The sequence below is a fragment of the Myotis davidii genome, unplaced genomic scaffold (assembly GCF_000327345.1).
Source record: "Myotis davidii unplaced genomic scaffold, ASM32734v1 scaffold651, whole genome shotgun sequence".
Lineage (NCBI taxonomy): Eukaryota > Metazoa > Chordata > Mammalia > Chiroptera > Vespertilionidae > Myotis > Myotis davidii.
In genome coordinates, this window is record NW_006283994.1 from 779,866 (window position 1) to 805,242 (window position 25,377).

General features: G+C 52.1%; 1 protein-coding gene across 1 annotated transcript in view; it reads left to right on the forward strand.

Moving 5' to 3' along the window:
* The window catches only part of MED27 (mediator complex subunit 27), a 164,464-nt gene that overhangs the window by 117,577 nt on the left and 21,510 nt on the right, over positions 1 to 25,377 (forward strand). The window contains exon 4 of the mRNA XM_006754177.2: positions 8,097 to 8,190. Within this exon, the coding sequence (XP_006754240.1) occupies positions 8,097 to 8,190 (94 nt within the window). The remainder of the gene's footprint in view (positions 1 to 8,096; positions 8,191 to 25,377) is intronic.

Sequence of the window (25,377 nt, forward strand, 5' to 3'; positions counted from 1 at the left end):
TTTAAAGGGATAAAAGTGAAGATCTGTTTAGAATGAAAAAAAAACACACACCAGTTTTCAAAGCCAAGCAAAACCGTTTTGAAACCAAGCTGTTTTATTGCCTGCCTTTTTTTTTCAATCCTCACCTGAGAATATGTTTTATTAATTTGAGAAAAAGAGAGAGGGAGGGTGAGGGGGCGGGGAGAGAGAGAGAGAGAGAGAGAGAGAAACACGGATGTGAGAGAAAAACATCGATAGGTTGCCTCCCGTACGCAGCCCAACTAGGTGTGGAACCCGCAACCTTTTGGTGTGCGGGGCGACGCTCCGACCGACGGGGCCACCAGCCAGGGCCGTGACCTGCCGTACTTTAAGGGGGTTTTACACTCAGTCATTTCCAACCACTTGTAGGAGTTTTGCCATAATCTTTGATCAGCTGTTCTATTATCTGCATAATATTTTTCTTTAAATAAACTCATGTTTTAAACAGCATCATTCTAGGAGGTGACGTCTATGAGCTCAGGTTTTAGCTGCTAGTTACGTGTTCTTCTATGTACATACATACTTCAGTTAAAAGTGTTCACCCATGTATGTGCGTCGCCTCCCGCACCATTCGGTGAGTGTGCCTGTCACACACTGGACATTGTTAGTTTGGGGTCAATGTAAATATGAATGTGACCGTGAACTTAGAGGGAAAAGCGAACTAGCATTTGACAGTGTCCGAGAAGGAATGCCTGGGGCCTGCAGCGTAGGTGCTGGACCCTTAGGGAGAATGGGGAGGGAAGAGGAGCTGAGAGGCCTCTGGGTAACTCAGGGGCAGGTCTCTCCGTTTGATCCCGTTGTTCTGTGTGAAGCCTTCACTGTCAAAACTGGCCACACCCACACGTCAGCTTCCAGGAAACACTTGTTTCATGAACTGAGTGTGTGTAAAGTTTACTTTGTTACCCATTTAGAATATTCATGTCACTGTTACCCTCAATTAATGTAAACAGTTTTCAGTTTCCCATATTTGTTATTCCAGCCGTTTCCAAAGGTGCAGGCAGGTGAGCCAGCGTCCTCAGCTGTCCCCCCTGGGTGAGGCCGCCTGTCATCTGTCTGGTCCCTTTCTCACCCTGTGACTTGACCTACCCACATTCCTCCACCCCCCACCGCCCTGCCTGAGCCCCCGGGGTCACCCCGCCAGGCCCAACGGGATGACTGACTGAATAGCTATGGGCGCTCAGTATGGGTCTTTTCCTTGTTTGGGGTTTTTTTCTCCATAACATGCGAGAGCTCGCAGAGGACGGAGATGTTTAGTGAAAGTGTAATTCTTTCCCAAGCTTAACACATTGTTGAAATGTTTTAGGGAAAACCGGGGCCCACAGATATCTGAATACATTTTTAGTGCAGGAACAGAGATTTATAAAAATGTCTGCCTTGCAGTGATTAGTAAAATGCAAAGCAGGTGTTTACTATTTGCCCCTTCCTGTTACTTAGCAACTTTGCACATGAATTGCGAGTCATAAAATAAAAACCCAACAGGAGGATGGAAGGAATCTTAGTTGTCGTGTTTTTCTGGAAATGAGCCTGTGGCCTTGAAGGAAAAGGGTGTGCAGATGCAGTGGGAGCCCCGCAGGCCGGTCCCCTGCACCTGTGTGCCGGCTCGCTGAGTCCTGCAGGCTGGGTCCCCAGCACCTGTCTTCGCCTTGACAGTCGCTGCTGAGGTGGCCAGTGTCCTTAGCGAGGTGGTGGAGTTTCTGCCTCTCTCCTTAGATGAGAGTAACAGCAGGTGGTCACGGGAGCTCTTGCCTCTGATGCCTCTAGTCTTGTGGTGTGCAGTTTAGCACCTACTTCTTTCAAAGGAACAAGAAATCTTTCATGGACATGACAGGGTCTTTTACAAAGTGGAGGAGTTTGACCTCAGTTTCTAGGTGTTCTTCATCACATTGAGATCGATGTGATGTAGTTTCGGGCAGTCGCATCCTCGTGGAGTCATTAACCCAACCTCCCTCCGTCTCCACCCGCTGGCAGAGCCTCTGGTGCCATCATTCCGGACAGGTGTCAGGGAGAGCCTTAATCGTCCTCAGACCGCGAAGGGCTATCCCCAGGCATCACCCGCCCCAGATGCGGCTGATTAGCAGGTGCACTGCCAGCGCTCGGGGTTCGCAGGGGCAATGGGCAGCGTGTGCGTCCGCACGGCGTGGGGTCAGTACCACGGAAGTCTGGTTTGAGCGGCTCAGCATCTCCCTAACACGGGATCGCTGGCTGGAATCCAGATTTGTTGGTGTTTTTTTTCTTTGGAGGGAAGGTCAGACTTTAGAGAATGAAGCCATCTGCCCAACAAATTATTTTAAGGCTTTAATAACACGTAGTTTGCAGTATATTTTAATGTGTGGAGTAGACTGTTCATGTTTGGTGACGCCGGTCTCTTCAGAAATGTCTTCCAGTCTGTGCTATCGCTTTGGTGTGGTGACCCCAGTTGGGTGGTGCGCATCTTTGTCCTAATGTTTTCGCAGAATTAATTAGTTCGTTAGAAGCAGCGTTAGGGCTGGCACAGCGACAGCGCAGTGCCCGTCGCAGCTCCTGCCCCGCGCGGCCGAGCTCCTGCCATGACAGAGGCGGTGCCGTGCCCACCCTGTGCTCTGAGACCGGGCGGCTCTGCTTCCGTTGAGGTTGTGTGTGGGGCTCTCTGGTTGCTGTTGCCACTGACTTTCGATGACTCCTGTAACGGACGCTCCCAACGCCTCACATCTGCTTAAATCTGCATTTGAGCTGTTTCCTACCTGCCTGGCCGGTCCACACGGCTGGTGTCCACGTCCTGTCTGCTCAGCTCAGCGGGTTGAAGGAGAGCGTGGAGGGCACGGGCCCACGGCAAGGAGCGGGGACGCACCATCGAGGGCGGCATCCTGCGACCCTGCGGACAGTCCTGTTGGGAAGAGAGACATTAAACAATCACCGGGAAAACTGCTTAATTACAGAGGGGACGGGAGACACAGACGAGAATTAAAAAGTGCTTAGAGGTCAGATGAGACGCGCTGCGGATGGGGCCGAAAGGAACGTCGGGCACTTCCCTGAGGAAGTGTCATTGAACCCAAAGACATGGAGCGGGAGCAGGACTGACCTGGACGTGCGGGGATGTGAACAGCATCCTCCGGGCAGAGGGTGCAGAGGGCACGGGGTGCAAGCTGCCCAGGTTGCCCGAGGAGGAGGAGGAGGCGGAGGCGGAGGCCGGGCCAGGGGGAGCAGTGGCGGCCGCTGGACCGCGGGGCCTCCTCGGCCATCCGAGGACTTGCACTTGAGCTCAGCACTGAGTTGTGGCGCCTCCTACAGGATGCAGAGAGCCGGGAGCTGCTGCACAGCCTGGGAAATTCCGCTGTGGAGGCAGAAACGGTCCCTCACACCCAACGCCTTCCAAGGTCACGGAAGCAGGTCCTAGGCCAGTGACGGTGAACCTTTTGAGCTCGGCATGTCAGCATTTTTAAAAACCCTAACTTAACTCTGGTGCCGTGTCACATACAGAAATTTTTTGATATTTGCCACCAAAGTAAAACAAAGACTTATATTTTTGATATTTATTTTATATATTTAAATGCCATTGAACAAAGAAAAATCAACCAAAACAATGAGTTCGTGTGTCACCTCTGACACGCGTGTCGTAGGTTCGCCATCCCTGTCCTAGACCTAGGGAGACGATTGTTTATAAACGAGCTCTACCCTTGGGCTCCATCCTGTCCTAGACCTTGTTGGGAAGATTAACAGGGAGACGGTTGTTTATAAACGAGCTCTACCCTTGGGCTCCATCATGGAAACATGATGTTAAGATTATCGACTCTTAGATTCATCACCCCCCCCCTTTCTGTGTGCCTGCAACATTTTTTTCCTAAAATTAAAATAGCTTTATTGAAAAATACAATTTCCCATTCAGAGAGGAACAAAGAAGAAACCAGATACCTCAATTCTAGAGCAGTCTAGAGCAGCTCTTCTGAACGTGGGTCTCTGCATGGACCGGAAGGGCTTAGGAGCTACCGACAGCGGCCCGGACAGTTTGTGCAGGTGTGTGTTTTAGTTTGCAGCACATGCTCCCAGGGACCTGTGACCCAAAAAGCGTTAAAGGCTGGTCGAGCGGTCAGGGAAGCCAGTGGTCCCTCACCGGCTTGCGCAAAGCCTATAGGTTTGGGAGGAAATACCTGTGTGTCGCCCACAGGCTGATGGGGTGGTTGGGTGGAGACACTGCAGCCCCAGGTGGGCGGGAGGGTGCAGACCACCGCATGGAGACGCTGCTGGATCCCTAGACTGAGAGGGACGCTGGACGAGAGGACCTCCGAGGTCCCAGGGTCTTTAAATTGGGCACATTTGAAGGAGCAGGCCAAGCCACTTGAAAACAGGAGGACGAGGTGAGAAGTCTAAGGGTGGCCTGCTGGCTTCTGATCGCAGCGACGGGGAAGCAGTTGCTTCTGAGCTGAGTCCCAAGGACGACTCAGAGACTCGGAGGAGAACCCGCTGGAGGCCCTGGGAGAGTGGAGGAGCCCCGTGAGAGTCCGCTGGAGAGAGCCGGACAGGGTGGGATTCTTCTGTTGTTCAGAGTTAGCTTCTGCCTGAGAATACTCGGATGAGGCACACCGTGATCCGACCCGTGATTTCTGGGGGTTTGTGTTTGGCCCTTCGTGGCCCATCGGCCGCAGCTCCTGGGCGCTGCCTGAGGAGAGCGGCCGCTCTGGCGGACAGGCCTCTGCGATGTAAACAGGAGCCGCGAGCTCTCCAGTTCTTACCCTGTTAGCAGGTTGGCAGGAACGTGCAAATTGTGACTCACTGCTCAATTTGGCACGAAATTACTCTTTCCGCGTTGCATCTGCTCAAGTGTGACTCGTCACCACTGCTGTGTTACTGCTTGTTTGCCTGTAGCCAAAGGTAGAAATTCAAGCAGTTGGCTCCTGCCGCAGAGCGAGCGGGACATACGGCGTGTGGCAGGGAGCGCGCTGTGCCTGCCTTCCCCACCTGTCCCTGCCCTGCAGGCGGAGCCCTGGGTGGCAGTGGGCGTGGCCTGGGGTGGGGGGCGCCGTTCAGAGACTGCCTGCAAGAGGATGCCTGGGCACCAGCCCCTGTAGAGAGAGGGCGCTTTGCCGCCAGCCTCCTCCTTCTGTCCGGCCACTAGCAGGGGATCTGCGGTTTGAAAGCCGTGTCTGCTTGCAGTGAATGTTTTGATTTTTGCTGCGAGGATTCAGACATTGTTTTCCTCAGTTAAGCAGGCAGCTGACTCTCTCTCTCTCCTCTTGGCAAACACATAATGTCACCTGTGAAAGGGAAATCTGCATCTCCGTTCTGTTGGACATGGGAATGGAAAACATCTCCTGGAAATTGACTTCTGCTTCGTGAACTCCTTGGGTGGGGCTTGCTGCGCTGCTGAGCTCGCTGGTGGGAAGAAAACCGGTGCCGCCCAGGCCTCTCCTCTCTCCCGTCGGCCGAGGTTTTCCTGGGAACCTTGCCTCCCGCCGCTGCCCTCCTTCTCCACCCGCGAGCTCTCCTGGACACGGGGATGGAAGCGGCGAGGAGCACGCGTGGTCCGCGTGGTCTGCAGCCCGGACTCCGGCCCCTCCTCCCGCGTTCTGGAATCTGCACTGAGCTTGGTGTCTGGACCAGCGCTCGGCCTCCTCAGTGCCCCGTCTCCTCGCCTGCTACAGAGACAGGCTTTCCAGAAAGTGTGAGCCCTTCAAGGTGACCGCGTGGGGAGCAACGGGAGCCTGCCTTCGAGCTGAGGTTCTGGTTCATTTGCATCCTGCTGTCGGAGCTATGATGGCTATTGATTATGATGGCTATTGATTGAGGATCGTTCAGAAAACATGCCCCTCGCCCCATTAGCATATGCTTAGCAAATGACCTCCGTTCTCATAGGACAGCAGATTTTTGCTTCTTGCTGAGTCTGAATTAACTGGGTTTAAACCGCGTACATAGATTTAGGAGAGAAATATGCAAATGTCCTATGGCCTGGTGTACACTTGGACGTGGAGTTTGCCGTGTGTCTCCACCGTTTCGAGGAACATCAGGAGTGATGGAAAGTGAGCTGACCTCCTTTCTTCATGTTTTCACCCTCCACCGCGTTTAAGCTCAGAGCCGAGGCTGTACATCAGGCAGCCGCACATCTGGAAGGGATGGTGGGGCCTGAGGTGTGGTTTCTTAGTCACTGTTTCTTAGCCTTTTTTATATTTTTTATTGATTTCAGAGAGGAAGGGAGAGGGAGAGAGAGAGAGAGAGAGACATCAATGATGGGAGAAACATTGATGAGAGAATCATGCCTCCTGCACGCCCCACACTGGGGATCGAGCCCACACCCCGGGGCATGTGCCCTGACGGGGAATCAAACTGCAACCTCCTGATTCATAGGTCGATGCTCAGCCACCGAGCCCCGCCGGCCGGGCTGTTTCTTAGCCTTTTTGAAAGGCAACAGAATGGGCCTTAACTCTAGGAACTACCTCTTGTTCTTTCTCAGCTAGTTTGCTTCTTCATGCCATGGCCTCCTATTCTGGTCCCCCCAGCTGTCTGGTGCTGGGTTGTAGAAGTCTTCACACTTGAACAGCTATCTCCCGCCTTCTTCCCCAGCAGCCCACGCCCTCAGCACACCTCCACCTCCTCCCGCGATCTCTGCGCATCTTCCTGCTGGGGATTCCTCATTGGCCGCTGCCTTCGAAGCTTTTCCCTGCCTTCTTCGCTCGAAGTGTAAACTGTGATAACATTCCCTAAGGAGAACCTGCGACTTAATCAGTGCGATTGCTGCCTGACTTTCCGAGCGGATTCCCCATGTTCGCTTTTTAAACAAATGGCATTGTGTTGTCTGCGGCTCTCAGGGGCCCTGGGTTGCAGGCTGACGCCTTTCATGTTGTGAGCGGAGAGCTAATCTCCCTCTCCCCCGCCCAGAGAACACGGCTTTTATATGTCCCTGATCTAATGGACTGTAATTTAATTTGTCGTGTCCAACAGATACGAAATCCAATGCAGAATCCTTAATGGATAGTTTTGCATCTCAGCTGTTGTATTATACATGCCCTCTGTGGCCAGTGGGTTGGATGGCGAGCACAAACACTGGTGGATTTCTTTCCCCGGGGGTCGGAGCCAGGCCAGCTCCGTCGGGGCTGCGCTGGGCATCTCCTTGGTGAGCCTCGGCTGGAGGGAGAGTTCACCCACCGAGAGGGGCGTTTTTGCAGAACAGGCTCACCCGGGGACCAAAGGTGTTCGTTGGCACCAGATGCCATGCCAGGTGCTTGCAGTCAGTTGTCTCAATGATTGTAAACCTTAAAGGAGACAGGTTCCGTTTGGGCCAGAGGAGCAGAGGACTTTCTTTGGGAAGAAAGTCTCCAAAAAGAGTGGAACTGCTAGAGCGCCTCACCCGCGTGACTGTAGTGAGAAGTTTAGAGTCGTGTGGAGAGGTCAGGGGTAACATGGTAAAAGGTACATAGAAAACTAATCAAGTGAAAACCAGGCAGAACAGGAAGCTGTACAACAAGTGAATACATGTACTCATGAGCCGCGGTGTAGCTCAGCTACTAAAAATACATGTATAGTCCTGGCTGGGCGGCTCCCAGGGCTGGAGAGCCACCCCATACACCAAAGGATTGCAGTTCAGTTCCGGTCAGAGCACACACCCAGGTTGTGGCTGGATCCCCAGGCAGGGTGCATACGGGAGGCAACCAATCAGTGTTTCTCACATTGATGTTTCTCTCTCCCTCTCCCTCTCCCTTCCTCTCTCTCTAAAATCAATAAACATACTAGTATCCTCAGGGGAGGATATGTGTGTGTGTGTGTGTGTGTGTGTGTGTGTGTGTGTATGCATAGAGTGTAGAATGTAAACATTGAATACCCATTTAAGCAAAAATTGTGCTATAACGTGAATTAGCTAGTGTCCCTCCGGGAAAAAGGAGGGGCTGGGGTTAGGGTCGGGGTACCTTAACCCTAACTGAAGACTGGTGACTGGAAGGCAAGAGGAGGAACGGGGAGGAAGTGTATTTTACGAAGAGCCATGTTGTCCCATTAGCCTTCTTGCAAATGGCTTCCATTGATGCAGGTGAAACCGACGAGGTCCGGGGCACTGTGGGCCTGAGCTCCTGAGGCGAGGGTTTCGTTCATGCGGGTGTGTTTCTGTCCCCACTTAGGTATGTTGATGACGTGATCAGCCGCATTGACAGGATGTTTCCTGAAATGTCCATCCAGTTATCCAGGCCCAATGGAACGTCAGCGATGCTTCTGGTAAGATCCACTTGGCCATCTCCGTGGAAGAAAACTGGCCTCGAGATTACATGGTAAAGGGTGACAGGCAGATTCTGGTGCCCCGTTGTTTTCCGCCATCGCCGAGCAGTCACCATCAGGGGCAGCAGAGAGCCTCGGGAGTCAGTGACCTGTTGTGGGAGCCCTGGGTCCTCTGCAGTGTCTGCACAGATAGAAGGGGCAGGAGGAGGGGAGGGGAGACGGGGCTCCCTCTGAGGCAGTTGGGGTCTGTTTGGCTCATCTAAAGCTGACCAGCATTTCCTCGTGGGCCCAGAGGTATCAGGGCTTCAGAGCCCCTCAGAAATGGAGGGGCGGCCCCTTCCCTATGTCTGACCTGGAGATACACTCCCGCACGGGAGACGGGCGGGCGCAGGAGGGGAGGACACACAGGTGCTCAGTAAATATTTGCTGAGTGAACACGCGAGTGACAGGTCACAGCAGCTTCCTCTCCCGTGTGTATGAGTGTGTCCGCATGGGCTGCATGGGGACTGCTGCTGGGAGGGAAGGAATGAGACATCCGCACTGGTTCCATCCCCAAACTGTCAGGGCATTTACACCTTAACTTCCTCCGGCGTCTTTGTGAGTCGGAGGTAATGGCCATAGCTGTCCACTCCGTTCCCCGGATGATGCACCCTAAGCTTTCGGCCTCCGGTGTGGCTGCTGTCTCTGCCCTGCGGGGGGCTCTTTGATGCTGTGTATGTTAATATCATGATGTAATAAATCCTATTTCCGTTCTTTGAGGAGATGAGCTCAGTCATCCAAAAATAAATCTAGCTGTGTTGATATTTAGTTTCAGTTCATCTACCGCCTAACATCCCATTATTAATTTTCTCCCAGCAGTCAAAATATTGTAAGCGCTTAATCGAGTCAGAGACGAGAACAAGCAGCTGGCTTCTTTTGGCATTTAAAATGCTCATGTGCTACCTGGCCGGTGTGGCTCAGTGGTTGAGTGTCAACCTATGAACCAGGAGGTCATGGTTTGGGGCCTCCTGGTCAGGGCACATGCCCAGGTTGCGGGCTCGATCCCCCATTTGGGGCTAGGAGGCAGCTGATTGATGATTCACTCTTATCATTGATGTTTATATCTCTCTCCCTCTCCCTGAAATAAATAAAAACATATCAAATATATTTTTAAAAATATATTAAAAATTGTGACTGATTCACCAAGTATAAAATTGTAGGAAAAAGATGAAACTTAAACCACGATATTTGAAAGATATCTTGATATTATATAACTGAATCTTTATGTTACATGATTTACAACAGATAAAACTCTTTTGTCAATCTTTCTAAACATACATTTTAACTAACCTTCCATCTCTTTGACATATTCGTGCCTTCTGTTGAATGACATGTCTTTTTTAAACCACACGGACACATCTCGGTGCCAAGGTTGAAAAGCCCTGCTTTAGCACATGCAAATGTGTGGCTCCCGGGAAAATGCCAGAATGCTTTCCTGGGAGGCAGCGCCGGAGCAGGACGCAGACTTGTCCCCGTGTGCTGAGGCTCGGCCTCGGGAACACTCCGGAGACCCGCAGTCTAAAATTCTGTGATGCTGCCCCAGCCATTGTGGCTCAGTGGACAGAGCGTTGGTCTGTGGACCAAAGAGTCCCAGGTTCGATTCCGGTCAAGGGCATGTACCTCGGTTGCAGGCTCCTCCCCAGCCCAAGCCCTGGTCAGGGCTCATGCAGGAGGCAACGAATCGATGTGTTTCTCTCACATCGATGTTTCTCTCTATCTTTCCCTCTCTTTTCCACTCTCTCTAAAAATCAGTGGGAAAAAAAAACCCTAAAAATCCTCAGGTGAGGATTGAAAAATAATAAGAAATAAGAAATACCTAATTAAAAAAATAAAATTCTGTGATGCTGCAGCAACCACTTGCAGAATCTGTACCCAGATTTCAGCACTTTGTCACAGCTCCGATTATGATTGGAATTCTTTGTTAAATGCTTTTTTTAAAATGCCATTTTGTAAGACTTACTAGAAAAGTCAGCTTTTATTTTTTCACTTTTACACATAAAAATTATACATTTGCTTTTCTAAAATCAGACCCATTCCTTAAGGTAGCAGTTCTCAAACGAGGGCCCAGCCAGAGGGGCACAGAGGCTGCTGCGGGGGCTCCCACAGCAAAGCCGCCTCCCGGGCAGACATCGCCTTCCTCCTCGCTCTCCGTTCAGGCTCTCCGTGTTGTCCGGGCTGCCTAGCGTGAGGTGCCGTCGTCACCCTAATGCCTGTTGGCTTGCGTCTTGTGTTCTAAACATTTCTGTTTTCTTTCTAATGTGGTAAATATTGATAGGTTCCCACAGAAACAAAAGCTCCTAGGGCCTCGGTCACTTACAGGATCGCAGCGAGACCCTAAGGCCAAAATGTTAGAACTGCTGTTCTAAGGAGAAATGTGTCTAACGTACGAATATTCCAACAAATATCAAACTAAATTTCACAAAAGTGCTTCCAAAAATGTGTGTTGCAATGGCAGTGAAATGAATGGAAGTTTATTAATGATTAAAAACTTTAAGGTTTAAAAAAGAGTAAAAGTTAAAAGAATGTTGGCCATTCTCCAGACCACTCCCTCGGCTTCCTCGGAACAGCATTCGTGAAGCAGCTGGAGGATGTGAGCGTGGGCTGGGGGGCTGCCTTTCACCCGCACCACGGTTGCTGGTGGTTGTCAGCGGTAACCGTGGCCTCGGGCTGAAGCCGAGGTCTGTCTTTAGAGGAGGAGACTAAAGTGGAAAAAACGTGTTGTATGAGCTTTGCTTTAAAATATTTCAAAAGAGAGAGAGAGCTGGATAAAGTAGGTGTGGCAAAATCTAAATCTTGGTCGTTTTCTAACTTGGGTGGTTGTTAAATAATCTGTTCCTTTATGTTTGAAAATGTTGGCAATCAAATATTATGGTGACTATCTAAATCCAAGATAGATAGTATTTCTCAAAAAATACAGAAAAACACGAACAAATAAAACTACAAAAAAACCGTAGACACAACTAGAAGACCAAGAATGCCCACACTCCAAACTGTGCGTGAGGAGACAAGAAGAGCCCGCACGCCTTGGCGAGCTCTCCCCCGCGGGCTCCCTTCAGCCTGGCTCCCCGCGTGGATTCCCCACGTGGAGGGCAGGCGTGGAGGGCAGGCAGGGCCGAGCGTGCAACCTGGGGGAGCAGGCGTGGACGGGGAGCGCACGGGAGCGTTGGTGGCGGGGGAAGTGTCAGCCTTAGGTGTGGTTTATGTGGCTGTGCGCATTTCTCAGCATCCAGAGAAGGGTACACTAAGGTGTACATTTTACTGTAGACAAGTTTAACCTTAAAAAATGTTTAAACCTTAAACTCTACCAATGGTGTGCTTGCCTGAGTGTTTAGGGATGAAGTCTACTAATGCCCGGAAAAAATGAAGATGGCTCGGTGGCTGGGTAGATGGAGATATATGTGACAATTGGGTGGGACAAAATGATAACTACAGATTCTAGCTGATGGGAATATGGGTGTTCACCTTACAACTCTTTCAACTTCTTAGATGTTTGAAATTTTTCATTGGAAAAATGTTGAAGGACTGAACACCGCAGTGCAAGGAACCACCCCACCTCCCACCCGAGGAAACACACGCCACGGAGCAGAAGAGCACTGTTTAACATCGCCCTCCGCTGACTTTCACACCCTCAGGTGTGTGCACAGATGAAAAATACTCTTGAGTCAGAAATTCAGAAATAGGTGAAAAAGTGAAAAGAACTTGTATTCAGTCAAAAATGGATGAAATGCTAAAATCATCTCAGAAATTGACTAAATTTCAAGATGCTCAAGGAAAAAAAATAGACTCACATGAAATATAATAAGGGCATTGAAGAGATGCCGGGAAACAACCAAGGGATGCAAATAAGCAAAGAAAGAAGGAAGGGTCAGAGAGCAGGTGGTGGGAGGGAAGCAGAGAGACAGGGAAGAAAAGCCGTGGCTGCAACGGGAGCCCGCGAAGCGCGTGGAGCAGAAGGAACGTGGAAGCTAACGGAGGTCTGGATCCGCACGTCGGCAGGCCTCGCTGGTGCCTGGGACATTGGCCAGCGCCGGTCAGGTCTAAGATGTAGTCTAGTGATGCTATTAGACATCAAAGACTAAGGAAAAGTCCCCACAGCTCCCAAGCAAAAGAAGCCAATAGCTTACAAGGCAAGAGAATCAGACTGGCATCAGACGTCTTGAAATCAATACATAAAGCACAAGGCAGTGATGGACAGCGCTTTCAAAGGTGTGAGTCAAGGGTACGTGTGTCTTTCAAGCATCCAGGCCAGAGAAAAACCATCTCACACAGAAGCCGGCGCCCGCTCGCCCAGCTCGCGGAATCTCAGGACGAGCCTCGCCCAGCCACGGGACAGGCGGGGAGACGTCAGCCTCACGGAGAGTGGGCATCCCTATATTTCATTGTCCGTGTGAGGCTAAAACAAAGGGTGTGACGAGGGGGAAGTGCTGATGTCCTAGCACAGCAGAGATCATCTCAACCAGGATGGGAGGAGGCAGGTGCAGATGCAGTAGGATGAGCTCACTGGTTTTAGTGTGTGTGATAGAGGAGACGTAAAAGGACCATCACAGATTGACACACGAGACGCTGAAGTGTCATCTAAGAAAAGGGAGGTCTGAGGACACGAGTGTGGACAGGAGGTAAGAACGAGAACAAAATCTACACCTTCCTGAGAGCCGTCAATCAGCGAACAAGCCTGCGAGCAAGGAGAACACGCCCCAGAGAGGGAGGCGCTGAAAGCAGGACCGCCGCGAAAACTGCCCGGAAAGGGGCGGGCTCGCTCCATGTTGTCCCTGCTGTGCCCAGGCCGGCTGACCCCTCTGCCTGGGACGGCCATCCCCCTCCTGCCTCCCGGCAAAGCTGCTGTGCGTTCTCGGGGCTGGGTCTGCGCTCCTTTTCGAGAGGCCCAGCCCTGCTTCTTCGGGCGGAGAGTCTCTTCCGTGGCCCCCAAAGCACTGCGCAGGCCTGTCTCTGAGTCTGAGGCGCACGGAGGGCCGCAGGTGGATGTCAAGGGGGTCACTTCGCTTTAAAATGCCAGTTGGGCCCTAGCTGGTTTGGCTCAGTGGATAGAGCGTCAACCTGTGAACTGAAAGGTCCCTGGTTCAATTCCGGTCAAGGGCACATGTCCAGGTTGCGAGCTGAACCCCTAGTAGGGGGCATGCAGGAGGCAGCCGGTCAATGATGTTTCTATCTCTCTATCCCTCTTCCATCCTCTCTCTCTAAAAATCAATAAAGACATATTTTAGAAATATTATTTAAAATAAAATGCCATTTGACAGCTCCTACAATATCACATACCACATGCACAGAGCCGCGATGAGGCTTCTGAAGGAGTGTGGCCTGGCCAGTTACCCAGTAACATCCGTTCCACCTCGTGCGTTGCCTCACGCCGCCTGGGTGGAGACAGGGCACTTTACAGAGCGGGCTTCTCCGGGACTGCACAGCTTCCGTAGGACAAAGAGACCATGTAAATTATCGGCGCTGATCTTGTTATTAGAAGACAACCCTATTGATCAATAGGTCCTTTGAATCCCTTGTAACTTGTCTCAGTTTGTGTTTGACCAAATGGAGCCATTTCTCCCAACACCCACTGCAGTCAATGATGTGGAGCAGAATGCCATTCCTCTTTCCGAGGCATAATCTTTGTTTTGAAGAGTTACTAACACGGAGCCCGGCTGCTGTTGTCCGTAGACGCGGGTGTCTTCTGCAGATTTATGCCCGGCAATTGAATCTCATTAGCCCGGATTTACACTGCATGGACCAAGCGTGTAAATAATTGAAACCTTCCGGGACTGCATTAAATCTTCGGCTGATTTTAAAAGCAGTTTATCTCTTTATTTTATGTTATTCCCTTATCCCGGTCCACACAGTTGATTTTTCCTCCAGTTAATCGTTTCATTGTGCTTATGTGTTGAGATAAAACAGTTGTCGTTTTAATAAAAGTGACACACACAATCCATTTCGGTCGCCAGCTGAATTAAAAGATGAGTATGCATATACACTGTCCTGATCCATGGCATTATTAGTTTTATAAGTTATATCGAATTTTATCAAAGCTAATTGAACTAATTGGGCTGTATGTAGTTGCAGGAGTGGTGGTGGGCATTACATCGTTGTCATCACTATCAACCCCCTTCAGGAGCAAACTAGTGAGAATGCAGGCGCTGGCCCGGCCGGCGGGGCTCACTGGTTGAGTATCAGCCTGTGAACCAGGAGATCATTGTTTCATTCCAGGTCAGAGCACATGCCTGGGTTGCGGGCTCGATCTCCGGTTGGAGATGTACAAGAGGCAGCCGATCAGTGATTCACTCTCGGGCCCGGTGAGCCTCCGGACTCGGGGGGCCCGGTGAGCCTCCCGGCTGGGGGCTAACCTCTGTCAGCTTGGCGCCAGGGTGCGTGCTCTTTCTCAGTTCCTGGCCCCCTCCCCCGCTTCTGGAGGTTTCTGAGCCACCACCAAACCTCAGAACGCACTGCCTGCGAAGACCTGCTGTCTGCCTCTGGTGGTTGCGGCCATTGAATCCTTTTGAGTGCCCGGTCTCCCAGGCATCACGGAGCCTGGTCCTGCCCTTCTACTCAGCCTTGAGCCAATGTCTTGCACGACTGGGAGCCCCAGAAAAACAGAATTTTACCCAATTCTTCCTGTTCCTTGTCATGTTTGCAGGGCGTAGAACTGTGCCTGGCCCAGAGGAGGCCTCCACTGAGTAGATGAAGCTGGGGCACAAACAGTGCGATGGCAGCCAAGTTTCCTGTTGTTTAAGTCAACAAGGACCGGCTCCCACTGCCTGCTGCCCGCTGTCCGCTGCCCGGGTGGGTCGGGCCATGCCAGCGTGCAGGGACTGCTAGACTCTGGGCCGGTTACCGAGGCCAGTCTCAGCCCAGAGCAGAGCGAGCAGAGTGAGGGGTGGGGGACCTGGTTCGGGGGGGCGGGGAGGAGGTTCACGCAGTGACAGTGTCGTCCAAGAGGGACCTCACAACCACACCCTCACGGAAGGGGTGGGATTTCAGGAACCCGACAGGCCTTCCACGCAGGGAGAAATGAAAGCGAAGGGTGAGACTTGTCCGGATTCTAGAAAAGCCTGCCCCTGCCATCACGAGTAGAATCCTAATAATTGCTCCCTGTGACTGCCTGCCATGTGGTGGGAACTGTAATATATGCTTATCGATTTGATTTTCACACCTGCCCCTCCATGCAAGATGTTAGCACTGTTTCATGGAAGAGAACAGAGAGATTCAGAAGGTCACACTGAGTACAGGAGCTGGGGTTTGACGTGAGGTCCAGGGCGTCACCCTCTGCGCTGTCCGTGACAAGGTCACTGGGTCACACAAATGCAGGAAGCTCCTCGTATGTGAACTGGGGGGACTGTCGCAGGGAGTCAGGTTTCTTTAAAGGCTTCTTGAAAGAGGATGGTTTTGATAGCATTTGATGTGGGTAGGAAATACTTTCTGAATGTATTTCTGACTCCCCGTTCTATTTCCTTCTTTCCCACGGGCTTTATCAAATGATTGTTTTGTTGATAAATTTAGGGTGCAGTTGGGACTTATATGTAGATTGTAACCTCCTCTCAAAGGGAGAGAGGATTTATCGTTTCCATTCATTCTCATTAAAATCAGAGCATTTGCATCTTAACTTTTGCATCTTGTTCCAGGAATTTTAAGCAGTCTGACTGTATGGAAGTGGGTCGTATTAATTGCAAATGGGCTAGACATCTGCTCGCTAACACCGAGCGATTTTTTTTAGCTGTTTTGTTGTTATATATGATCTACCAGAGTGATTAAGTGAGGGCTGGCAGTGATGCTGTTACAAGGCTAGGATTCTCAGAGACTTACAGTGTAACCATAAAAATGAATTTAAGAGGGAATCTTGAGAGTTCTAGAACTGGGAGCCGTTACCCATCAGAGTGGATAGTTTTCATCCAGTGTCAGGGAGCCTTCTCTGATCTTGGAGCCACTACGGGTCCGCTCACAGCGAGCCCAGGCACAGGTCCCAGGCTCTTGGGGCGAGGGGAGAGGAGCAGCATGGCTGGCTATTCCTACCGCAGCTGTGGGGTGGAGTGAGCGAGGGGAGGTGTCGGATGGAGAAATACCATCCAGGCTGGAGACCGGTGGAACAAGCGAGTTCTCTCCTAATACTAATGTAACAGTTTCCGGGGTGGGATTCCTGCTACACTAATTGTTAAGGAGATTGATATACACAGGAAGCACTCGGTGGTTAAACACAGCTAAGCAGGCTCCTTTGTTGCAGTCCTTTTCAGAGCCTTTAACATGCCTGTGCACTGTGACTCTAAGAGGAGGGTTATGTATGTGGTGTCCCCGACTTGCTTGACCGGGGACACCTTTTCCTCTCCGTGGAATGCACCGAGGGACACACTCCCCTGGAGAACTTCCTAAGTACTTACTCTGTAACTAGGAGCTGAGGAACCTAATGGGTGCAGTTGCACAGTGTCACATGGAGTCCCAGCTCCTTGGGGGGCTGCCTACGCATCGCGCCACTTCGAGCCCTGCAGGATCGGGCTTCTCCCAGGTTCAGGTTCCAGCCGCTGGTGCCACTGGCTCCGCGGGGGCAGGAGGGAGGTGGGGCCTCGGCGGCCTGGACTTGATGGAGAGGAAGTGGGAAGGTGACTGAGCAGCAGCGAGCAGGGGAGGACCAGTCAGACCTGCAGGAGGAGAGTGTCCAGAACAACCACGTTTCCTGGAGTGGTTTCCGGCCTGATCAGCGCCTGCTGCTACGTGGGCTCGGTCAGTATTTGCTGAAGGAGTAAGTCGCTCGGTGCTCCGAGGCCTTTGCACAAAAGATGCCCAATGTGGATACTCCATCACGTTCTGTTTCAGTTTCATTGTCAAATGTATGTGATCGTTCACACCTGGAATCAAAGGTGAACGCGCCAGCTTTTCTCTTCCTGCCAGTGCCGGCTGTCCTCTCTCAGACACAGCCACCAGGCAGCTCTTCCGGGCATCATTATTCTGGGCCTGGGACTGGATGTGAACTGATTGGTCCAGACCGTGACTCCGTCTCCCCTGGAACCCGTGGCAGGAAGCTGGCATGTGAAACAGGTGATGTCTGCTACCATGGAATTGAGCAAAGCTCACTGCCTCACAAGAGGGGCCAGGCTGCAGTTTGAACCGTGACCTTGACCTCATTTAACTTCAGGCGTCATGGTAACGATGCGGTACCTGTCTTACTGCCAAAATCTTTCCCTGATGCTCAGCAGGCTCTTCCCAGTCAGTCCCCGCCTTCCGCAGAAGGTGGCTTCTTACCCAAAGCCAGGATCCCTCGCCGCCCTGCGATAGGGGGAAGCCATTTAGAGCACTTAATTCGCGTTGACTGTTTATTGGTGCATACTGCAATTAAGTTAGATTAATGAAAGGTAAATTCCAGTCTTTACGTGAAAACAAATCTCTTGGAAAGGTCCTAATTAGCATGTGTGTTTATTTAGCCTCTCGTGGTTTAATTGCATCTCATCTTGCTATTTACAAACAGGCGTCATTACGGAATAATGAGTGTGAGGAGCATTGCTGCTGCTGCCGATGAGGGACTGGAGGCTGGGGGAGGGGCGGAAGCATGCCAGGCGGCAGCCTGCCCTGTGCTGCAGAGTTGGGCTGCGTTACCTCGCTGCTGCAGTGTAACCGCGAAGTTGCACGCGCTCACAGCTGTCTGTGTCAGGGTGCGGGATGCTTTCTTTACAGCCCTGCATTGCAGGGCCTCTGCGCTTCAAACCCATGGGGGTCCCCTAGAGGCTGGCCGGCCCGCAAGTGTGGGGCTCCCTCGCGCAGCTCAGCCCCAGCCCCTTAGGAACTCCCAGCGTAAAGCAAATTGAGGAAGAGGCTCATGAAGTCTCAGTGGCATCTCTAACACCTCATTCCAACTTTACATAATTTGCCGTCGTTCCTTGAAGTTACAAAGCAAGTTCATCTTCTTCCACTGGCTGCTTGGTCATTTATAGCCTGTGCTCACCTGGTGCAAGGGCAGAAGAGCTGAGCTCCCAGTGGGAAAGCGATGAGCAGACAGAAAAGAGCCCAGGATAGCGACACGTCCCTGTCATCTGTGCGGCTCTCCGGTCCCTGCTGTACAGCACACGTTCTCATTCGCAGGGAGCAGAGTGGGGGGTCGCGGTGGCAAAAGCGAGGAGGACGCGCCCTGAGTCCTGGGTGGGAACCTGGTGGGAACAAGCCTCGTAAATACCAGTGCCTCAGTTTCCCCCAGGTTCTGGTTATCGTTGCCAGCACTTTTGTGACTGTTCTGTATCAATGCAGATTGCTCCACTCACACTGCGGTAACACCTAGATTCCTCTAGGGACTCCTGGGTGAGCCTAAGTCCAGGTTTAATTTATTTAAATGGGGCTGCAGAAATTCACAGTTTTTAGTACATTTGTTCAAACAAACTAGATTAATGTTAAGGTGCCCTAAATAGAAGCCAGAAAGTTCTTGGTGTTCTGACTACAGCCTGTGTGTAAGGGGCCCCGCCGCTGCGTCCTCAAAAAGCCGCCTCTTTGTTGTCGCTAACTCGCAACTGGTCTTTTCCAGCTCACAGAGCTGTGGGGCACTTCTTCCCGTTCATATTAATTGGATTTTAAAGTGACCTTGTCTATGTATTGATTCGAATGAAAATTTTCTACATCAAGGTCAAGCTGGCGCGCGTCCGGCAGTCGAGATGGTAAAAAGCCAAGCGCTGCCGACAGGAGGGCGGGGCTGTGTGTGTTGGGGGGGGGGGTGACTGCACAGAGGACACCCTGAGCCTTTGCAATGGAGGGGGCAGGTGGCGGGTCAGCGCGGGGACACCCTCACCTGGGCTGGGTCTGCCTCCCGCCCCTGAGCCCCGAGCCCAGATACTGCTGCTCGGGTATGTTCAGGGTAAGGTGTCAGACCGTCTGAACTCGCACCCGCCGCCTTGGGAAAGGTCATCCATGAACTCGACCATCTAGCCAGGACCTCATCCGTGAGTCCCGTGTCCGAGCTGCCCATTTACCGTCTCTCCGCGTGGGCATCAGCAGTATCCAGACTCCGTAAAGGGAAGTGATCCTCCAGCCCGGCCCCTGCTCTTCCCTCCTCTCTCCATCTCCTCTCAGTCAACAGCAAGACCATCTGCCTGCTGCTCAAGCCAGACGCCTCGACGTCTGTATGCGGCCTCACCGGCATGCCCAGCCCCTGTCCCGCAGCCCAGGGAAAGTTTGCATTTTTCAGGGGAGACCCCAGGAGTCAGGGGAAGCCTGGATGGCACTGAACGTTGTCGCCACATCTAAGGGCGCCTCTTGGAGGAGTCACCAGGTCAGAGGACTCACCTGTCCAGCCACCTTCACTCTTCAGAGCCTGTGATGACAGACAGGCACGGAACCAAGTGCCTTTTGATGGTGCCACGCAGCAGGGTGACGAGGCAGCCCTCCCTCCCCCCGGGGTTCCTTGGGGACACCGGGCCCAAGGGTGCCCTCTAGCTACTCAGTCACTTTTCGCTTTATCTCCTCTTCCGGGAGGAGCCGTATTGGACTCTCCTAAAGCTCTTGAGGCTTCTGCTGACACCTTTAAGATGGGGCACATGGACAAATGATTTTTGTAATTCTTTACAGCTCTGATGTCACATGATTCTCTGAATCCGTGTCGGCGCCCAGTGTGTCCCATGCTACAAACACTTATCTACTCAATAAATAAGTGCTTATTGGGGTCACTCGCTTTATATCTTTCTCAGGAATTAGTACAAATATGTAGGTTCTTAGTGCTGCGGGGTAGCTATGCCTGTCTGCCTCCCACTCCCCCACCTTCCTAACTACACCTGGAAAAACAGCACCTACAGAACCGCAGGCCTCTTATGTCCTGGAGAATGACATCTGTGAGTGGCTGTATGGCTGTGAGTGGCTGGTGGTTGTGAGTGGCCGTATGGTTGGCTTCTCTTTTTTAACAGACCCCTGCCCCCAAAGCCGAGGTCACTGTGCTGCCTTTGTCCGAATGACAGGCACTGTGCCACCCCTCGCCACCCATGTGTGGTGGCTTTGTGCCGGGTCACGCATGCGCATCTGGTCCTGGGTTTCTGATGCAAATATGCTCTCAGTCATCTTGCCTCCCCTGTGTCCTAGACACAGACGCTGCTCAGGTTCACGGTGCCTTTCCCCTGCGCAAGCCCCAGAGGGACAAGGTTTGAGCGCGGTGTCACTCATGGCCACAGGTGGATCCAGTGCCGTATTTGCTCAGTGTGTGTCAGGTGGCATTGGTGGCAGTGTGGAGGTAAGTATTTTTGCTGTTATCCTCAGCCTCGCTCCCACTCTGCCTTTCCTGCCTGGGACTTGCCTTGCCATAGTGAACTCGGAATTCTCTTCATGGAGAGCAGGCAGAGGACCAGCGGTTTCAGCCCAGCTGCCCAGCGCAGCCGGCCCGATGCGGAGCGAGGCAGGGACAGCGTTTCTCCGGGCACCTCCTTGGAGGGTCTGACCTGCCGGCAGGCCCCCTGGCTTCCTTTGACCCCGCAACTTGCCATCGAACACGGGGAGACAGATGCAGGAGGGGTATGGAGGGAGCTCTTTGGAAATGTGCTGCTTAGCATAGAAGAAGGGTTACCGTGGCAACGGCAAGCCTGCTTCATTAGCAGATGGCATTAGCTTTATCTGTGGTATCCCAGAGCAGTTGCCAAGAGCCCACCTGCACCCCATCACCAGGCGTCTTGCCTGTGACCCGGGCCGGCGCTGGCTAGTTTGCAGGTGGCGTCCATTGGCCTGTGTGTGACGCACTGCCATCTCCTTCTCCCGGAACTCAAGGTCATTACAACCTGGTGCACGCAGATTCGTTAAACTAACACAGTCAGACCCACGAGAGTCTGCGGCAGGTAGCAGGGTGTGCACGCTGGAGAGGGCGCTGGAGAGCTCGCGCCTCCGCCCACTGCGCTCGCGAGGAAACGAGGCGGGAGGCTGTGTGCTCAGTTGTGTGTCACACCCACAGCTGCGTCTCCTGTATCATCTCACTTGACCCTCCAGCAGGCCCTATGCCTTCCTGGCCGAGTACAGGCACGAGGGTTGTCGGACTTGCCCGAAGTGGCAGAGGAAGGACTGCAGCCCAGTGCCCTTGACCGTTGGGCATCATGTCCACACCTCACGGCCCAGCACCACTGCAGCCACGCTCTGCAGCATCCCTTGGCCGCAGGTGTGGACAGATAGACATCAGGGCAAGTTCGCTCCAGCTTTGAGGTTAACTGGCTTCCAGTCACCTCACCTCTGTGAAGTGCTGGTGGGTGTGGGCAGCCACCAGGGGCGTCCTCCGTGCAGGCCCTGTGCACACCCTCAGCAGCGCGTCTCCTCGTGGACGCCTGGTGGCCACTCTGCGACGGAGCTGTCCTCACCTCCACTAGTCAGGAGGGAGGCGATGTTCGGAGACTCCGACTCCAAGGCCTCAAACCGCCAGGCTTCAAAATTGTGTGCAGAGCTGCGTACTGACCGTGTTCATCATTCAGAAGCCCTCGTTGTACGCATTTTCACCTGGCTGAGCGCCAGGGCCTCTCCGGCTCCCACACCTGAGAACTGACGCATGCCGTGGAGCTCTGCGGGGCTGAACCAGAGCACGGCTCATGCACTGGCTGTCCGCCACCTGCGCAGCCCAGTCCAGGCGCAGCGTGGCGGTGCTCTGTATGTAGGTGAGTCCAGGACAAGAAAAAGGCGGGAAGGAGCCATGCACCCTGATGCAGGTTCATGAAATTAACAAGAATTGGACCCATCAGAGTCATTTGCAGCTCTTGCCCCGATTGTGGTCTTGCAGTCCATTTCCCAGGACGAGAACCAGGGCCGCTGAGGACGGAGCCTCGGCAGCCTGGAGCAGCAGGCGCCCCACGGCAGGAGGCACCAGGGACCAGGTTGTGAGGGACTCCACGTCGAGCAGGTGCCCCCCCAGCCGCAGACGGGACAGGTTGAGCGTCAACATAAATAATAATCGCACCAGACACAATCACAGCAGATACGTTTCAATCTGAGCGCGTAGGGCAGGGGTGGGCAACCCCTGGCACGCGTGCTAAACATAGCACGCCAGTAACTTTCGCTGGCACGCGAAACCCTCTCTCATAATCTTCCATTTACAGTTTTTTTCTTAATATCGACTTTTCTATTTTTCAGATAAATTCAGTGTAGGTGCATCTTAGATAAATAAATAATTTTACATAACAAGTTATCTTAAAGACCATAGACACGGATGGACGAGAGAGGGGAAGAGCAATTTCTATGCCTCTGCCTTAACCCTCCCTGCCTTCCTAGATCCGACCAGTGTTTTGGTTTTCCTTCTTGTGTGGGCACATCCCCAGTAGTGGGTGTGCAGGAGGCAGCTGATCGATGCTTCTCTCTCATCGATGTTTCTAACTCTCTATCCCTCTCCCTTCCTCTCTGTAAAAAAAATCAATAAAATATATTTAAAAAATAAATATTTTTCATCATGATATACTGTGATTTTGTCGCTTGAATGACTTTTATTATTTCTTCAAGGTCCTTCACATATGTACACCTTAAGAGATATCAAGTAGGTGTAACATGTTCTCAAAAAATTAGGGTTGGCACGCTGAAGAATTTTGAGTCAGAGATTTTGCTGGTTTTGGCACGCACTCACAAAAAGGTTGCCCACCCCTGGCATAGGGTAATGTCCAGGAGGAAAACAAACCTGTGTGCAGTGGAAGGAAACTAGTGAGCCGAGGCACTGTTTTAAAAACTGGAAAGTAACGAAAAAGAATTGAGCCTTTACCCTGCTCTTCCTGTATAGTGAGCCCTACCGCTCCATAGCCAAACAGGAGGGGAGGGGGAGCTTTCGTATACAAGTGTTCCCACTAGTGAGTGGAAAGTGGGGGATCGCATGGAATCCGCCGTGTGGAACCTGCTGGGTCAGCGGGTCCCCGCTGAGACCCAACCGCGCACGCCTCCTGTGGGTGGAGTGGAACACGCCTGGGAAGCAGCCTTGACACACAGGGTCAGGCTTGAATGCCATCTAATCGCCAATTCACGGGAAGTGCAGAGTGAGAGAACATGCCGAGCACACCCGGGAGGCCGTCAGCAGAATCCAGGCTGTGGGGAAACTGGCGGGGATGACCGGTTTCGTCAGCAAATCGAGAGGGGGCGTCGGGGGGAAGAGAGAGGATGCCTTTCATTCAGGGGAGGCTTAGGAGACGCGTTGGCAGTCGCAGCGTGTCCGGGATCAGGTCCTGGGACCAGCAGACTCTCACGAGTGGGAGGCTGTGGGGATTAGACGCTCACTGCACTGAGCGTGGATAACGGAAATTTCTGGTTTGTAGACATGGGATGACATCACGGTGAGGCTTTGCTGTTTCAGAGCCTGTATCTTTTGGAGAAGCAGACTGAAATATTTACACGTAAAAATTATTCTGTGCTGTTTGTTTCAAAATAATACAGAAAGGGGAACTAACTAACTAAACATGCAGAAAGTGGAAAGTAGGTGAGGGAGGGGGAAGAGTTGTAATTGTTGATGTTGGGACGGGTCCCTGGAGTTCTCTATACCATTTCGTTTATTTGTATGTTATTTTAAATCTATAATAAAAGACTTAAATCATTAAGTTGGTGCTTCCAGGAGGGGTGAGTTTGTGTTATTTTACTTTAATAGCACCTGTTGCTAGTGAGAGCAAACTGAGATGGGTGTGTTCGTGCCTTTCTGGTTGGCATAACCCTGTGCTTAGCACATGGGCAGATTGTATCAAAAACCTTAAAATATTTGTACCATTTGCCTCAATAATTATAGTTCTGCAAATCTGTCCTCAAGAAGTTATCCCAAATGTCTTGAAAGCTTCGTGAATGAAAGTGTGTGTTGTGGCCGTACTTATATTAGGGAAACTGCAGAAGCAGCTAATGTCCAACAGGATGGCCGGGGAAGTCACAGTGTAGCCACTGGGAGAACCAGGCCGCGTGGAATGCCCCTCCACGGCCTGCATCGCGACGGAGCAGTGCTCATGATTTCATAACTTTTAAATACCAAAGTTCACTCTTCAAAGCAAAAGAAATGTAAAATGTCTAGTGCCTGTAGCGTGTATTTTTCCCTGAATTCCCTCTTAAGAAGCTTGAGCCATTACCAAGGCAGTTTACCAGGTAAAGTCAGCCCGACTCAGGGTGCTTTTACGGAGACGGTGGCTTGGTTACCCTTGGGCGTCGCAGGAGCGTTCGCATGTGCTGAAAGCAGTGGCCCTGCGGGAGGAGGTCCAGCATCTCCGCCACTGGACCCTCTGGGAGGCTCTTCATTTCAGTGCTTAGAGTTACAAAGTTACAACTCGGTGCCTCCTCCTCCCCCCTTCCTGCCAATGAGCTGCCTTGAACTGGGGGCAGAGCGGCTGTTCCCGCCTCTGGTTAATTGGCATCTTAGCCAGTGGTGTCCAATTGTGTAAGAAATGACCCTTTAAATGCTACGTGGTGTAGCAGTAACGAGAAGTACTATACACTTAATAAGGTGTTTTTATTAACTTTCTCTGAAATGTAAATATGTGCATCACCTTTTTCTAGCGGGGTTTATATTCTGTGCTATTTTGGGCAAGAACGGAGACACCCTCTCAGAACTGAAAGCTATTGAAGGAACACGGCTAGAGTGTCAGGGACATTCAGGGAAGAGGAAGGCTGTTATGCGGACAGGCAGTTGGACCACCGCTAGGACTGGGGAATAAGAAAAGCGGGGCGGCCCCCAGAGCCGACTGCACACTGGAGCCGCAGGGGGTCCGCTACTGGGAGGGGTGGGTCCTTGTCCTCACTCAGACCAACGGGGACCTTTGGCCAATTCTGTGGGGTCGGGGTCTCACCCAGGTGTCGGATGAGTTACGGGAGCCCCAGGAAAGGGAGGCGCCGTTTCCGTTCTGAGTTCTGGGGCTCCAGCCAGCAAGCTGGGCACTCTTCCCTGGCATCTATGACACTGCACTATTTTCGTATATTTTAATCCATATACTGCCTGAAAATTCTAAAAGAGAAAAAGCACTTAAATATATTTCCAGGATTCTGTTCCTTTTTGGAGATAAAATTCAGCCACTTTCCGTTTACGGTCAGAACTTACTGGGTATCGTTGTCCACTCTGACCAGCCTCTGTACACAGGCTGCCCCAGGGGCACCCGGGCCTGCCTGTCATCTCTGTTGTGCTCCCTGGACTCCGGGGGTGCACGGACCACAACGGCCCTGAGAACCCGGCTCGCTGACTCCTGGAGAGCGCCGGAGTCAGGGCCAGCCTGGGAGGGGACC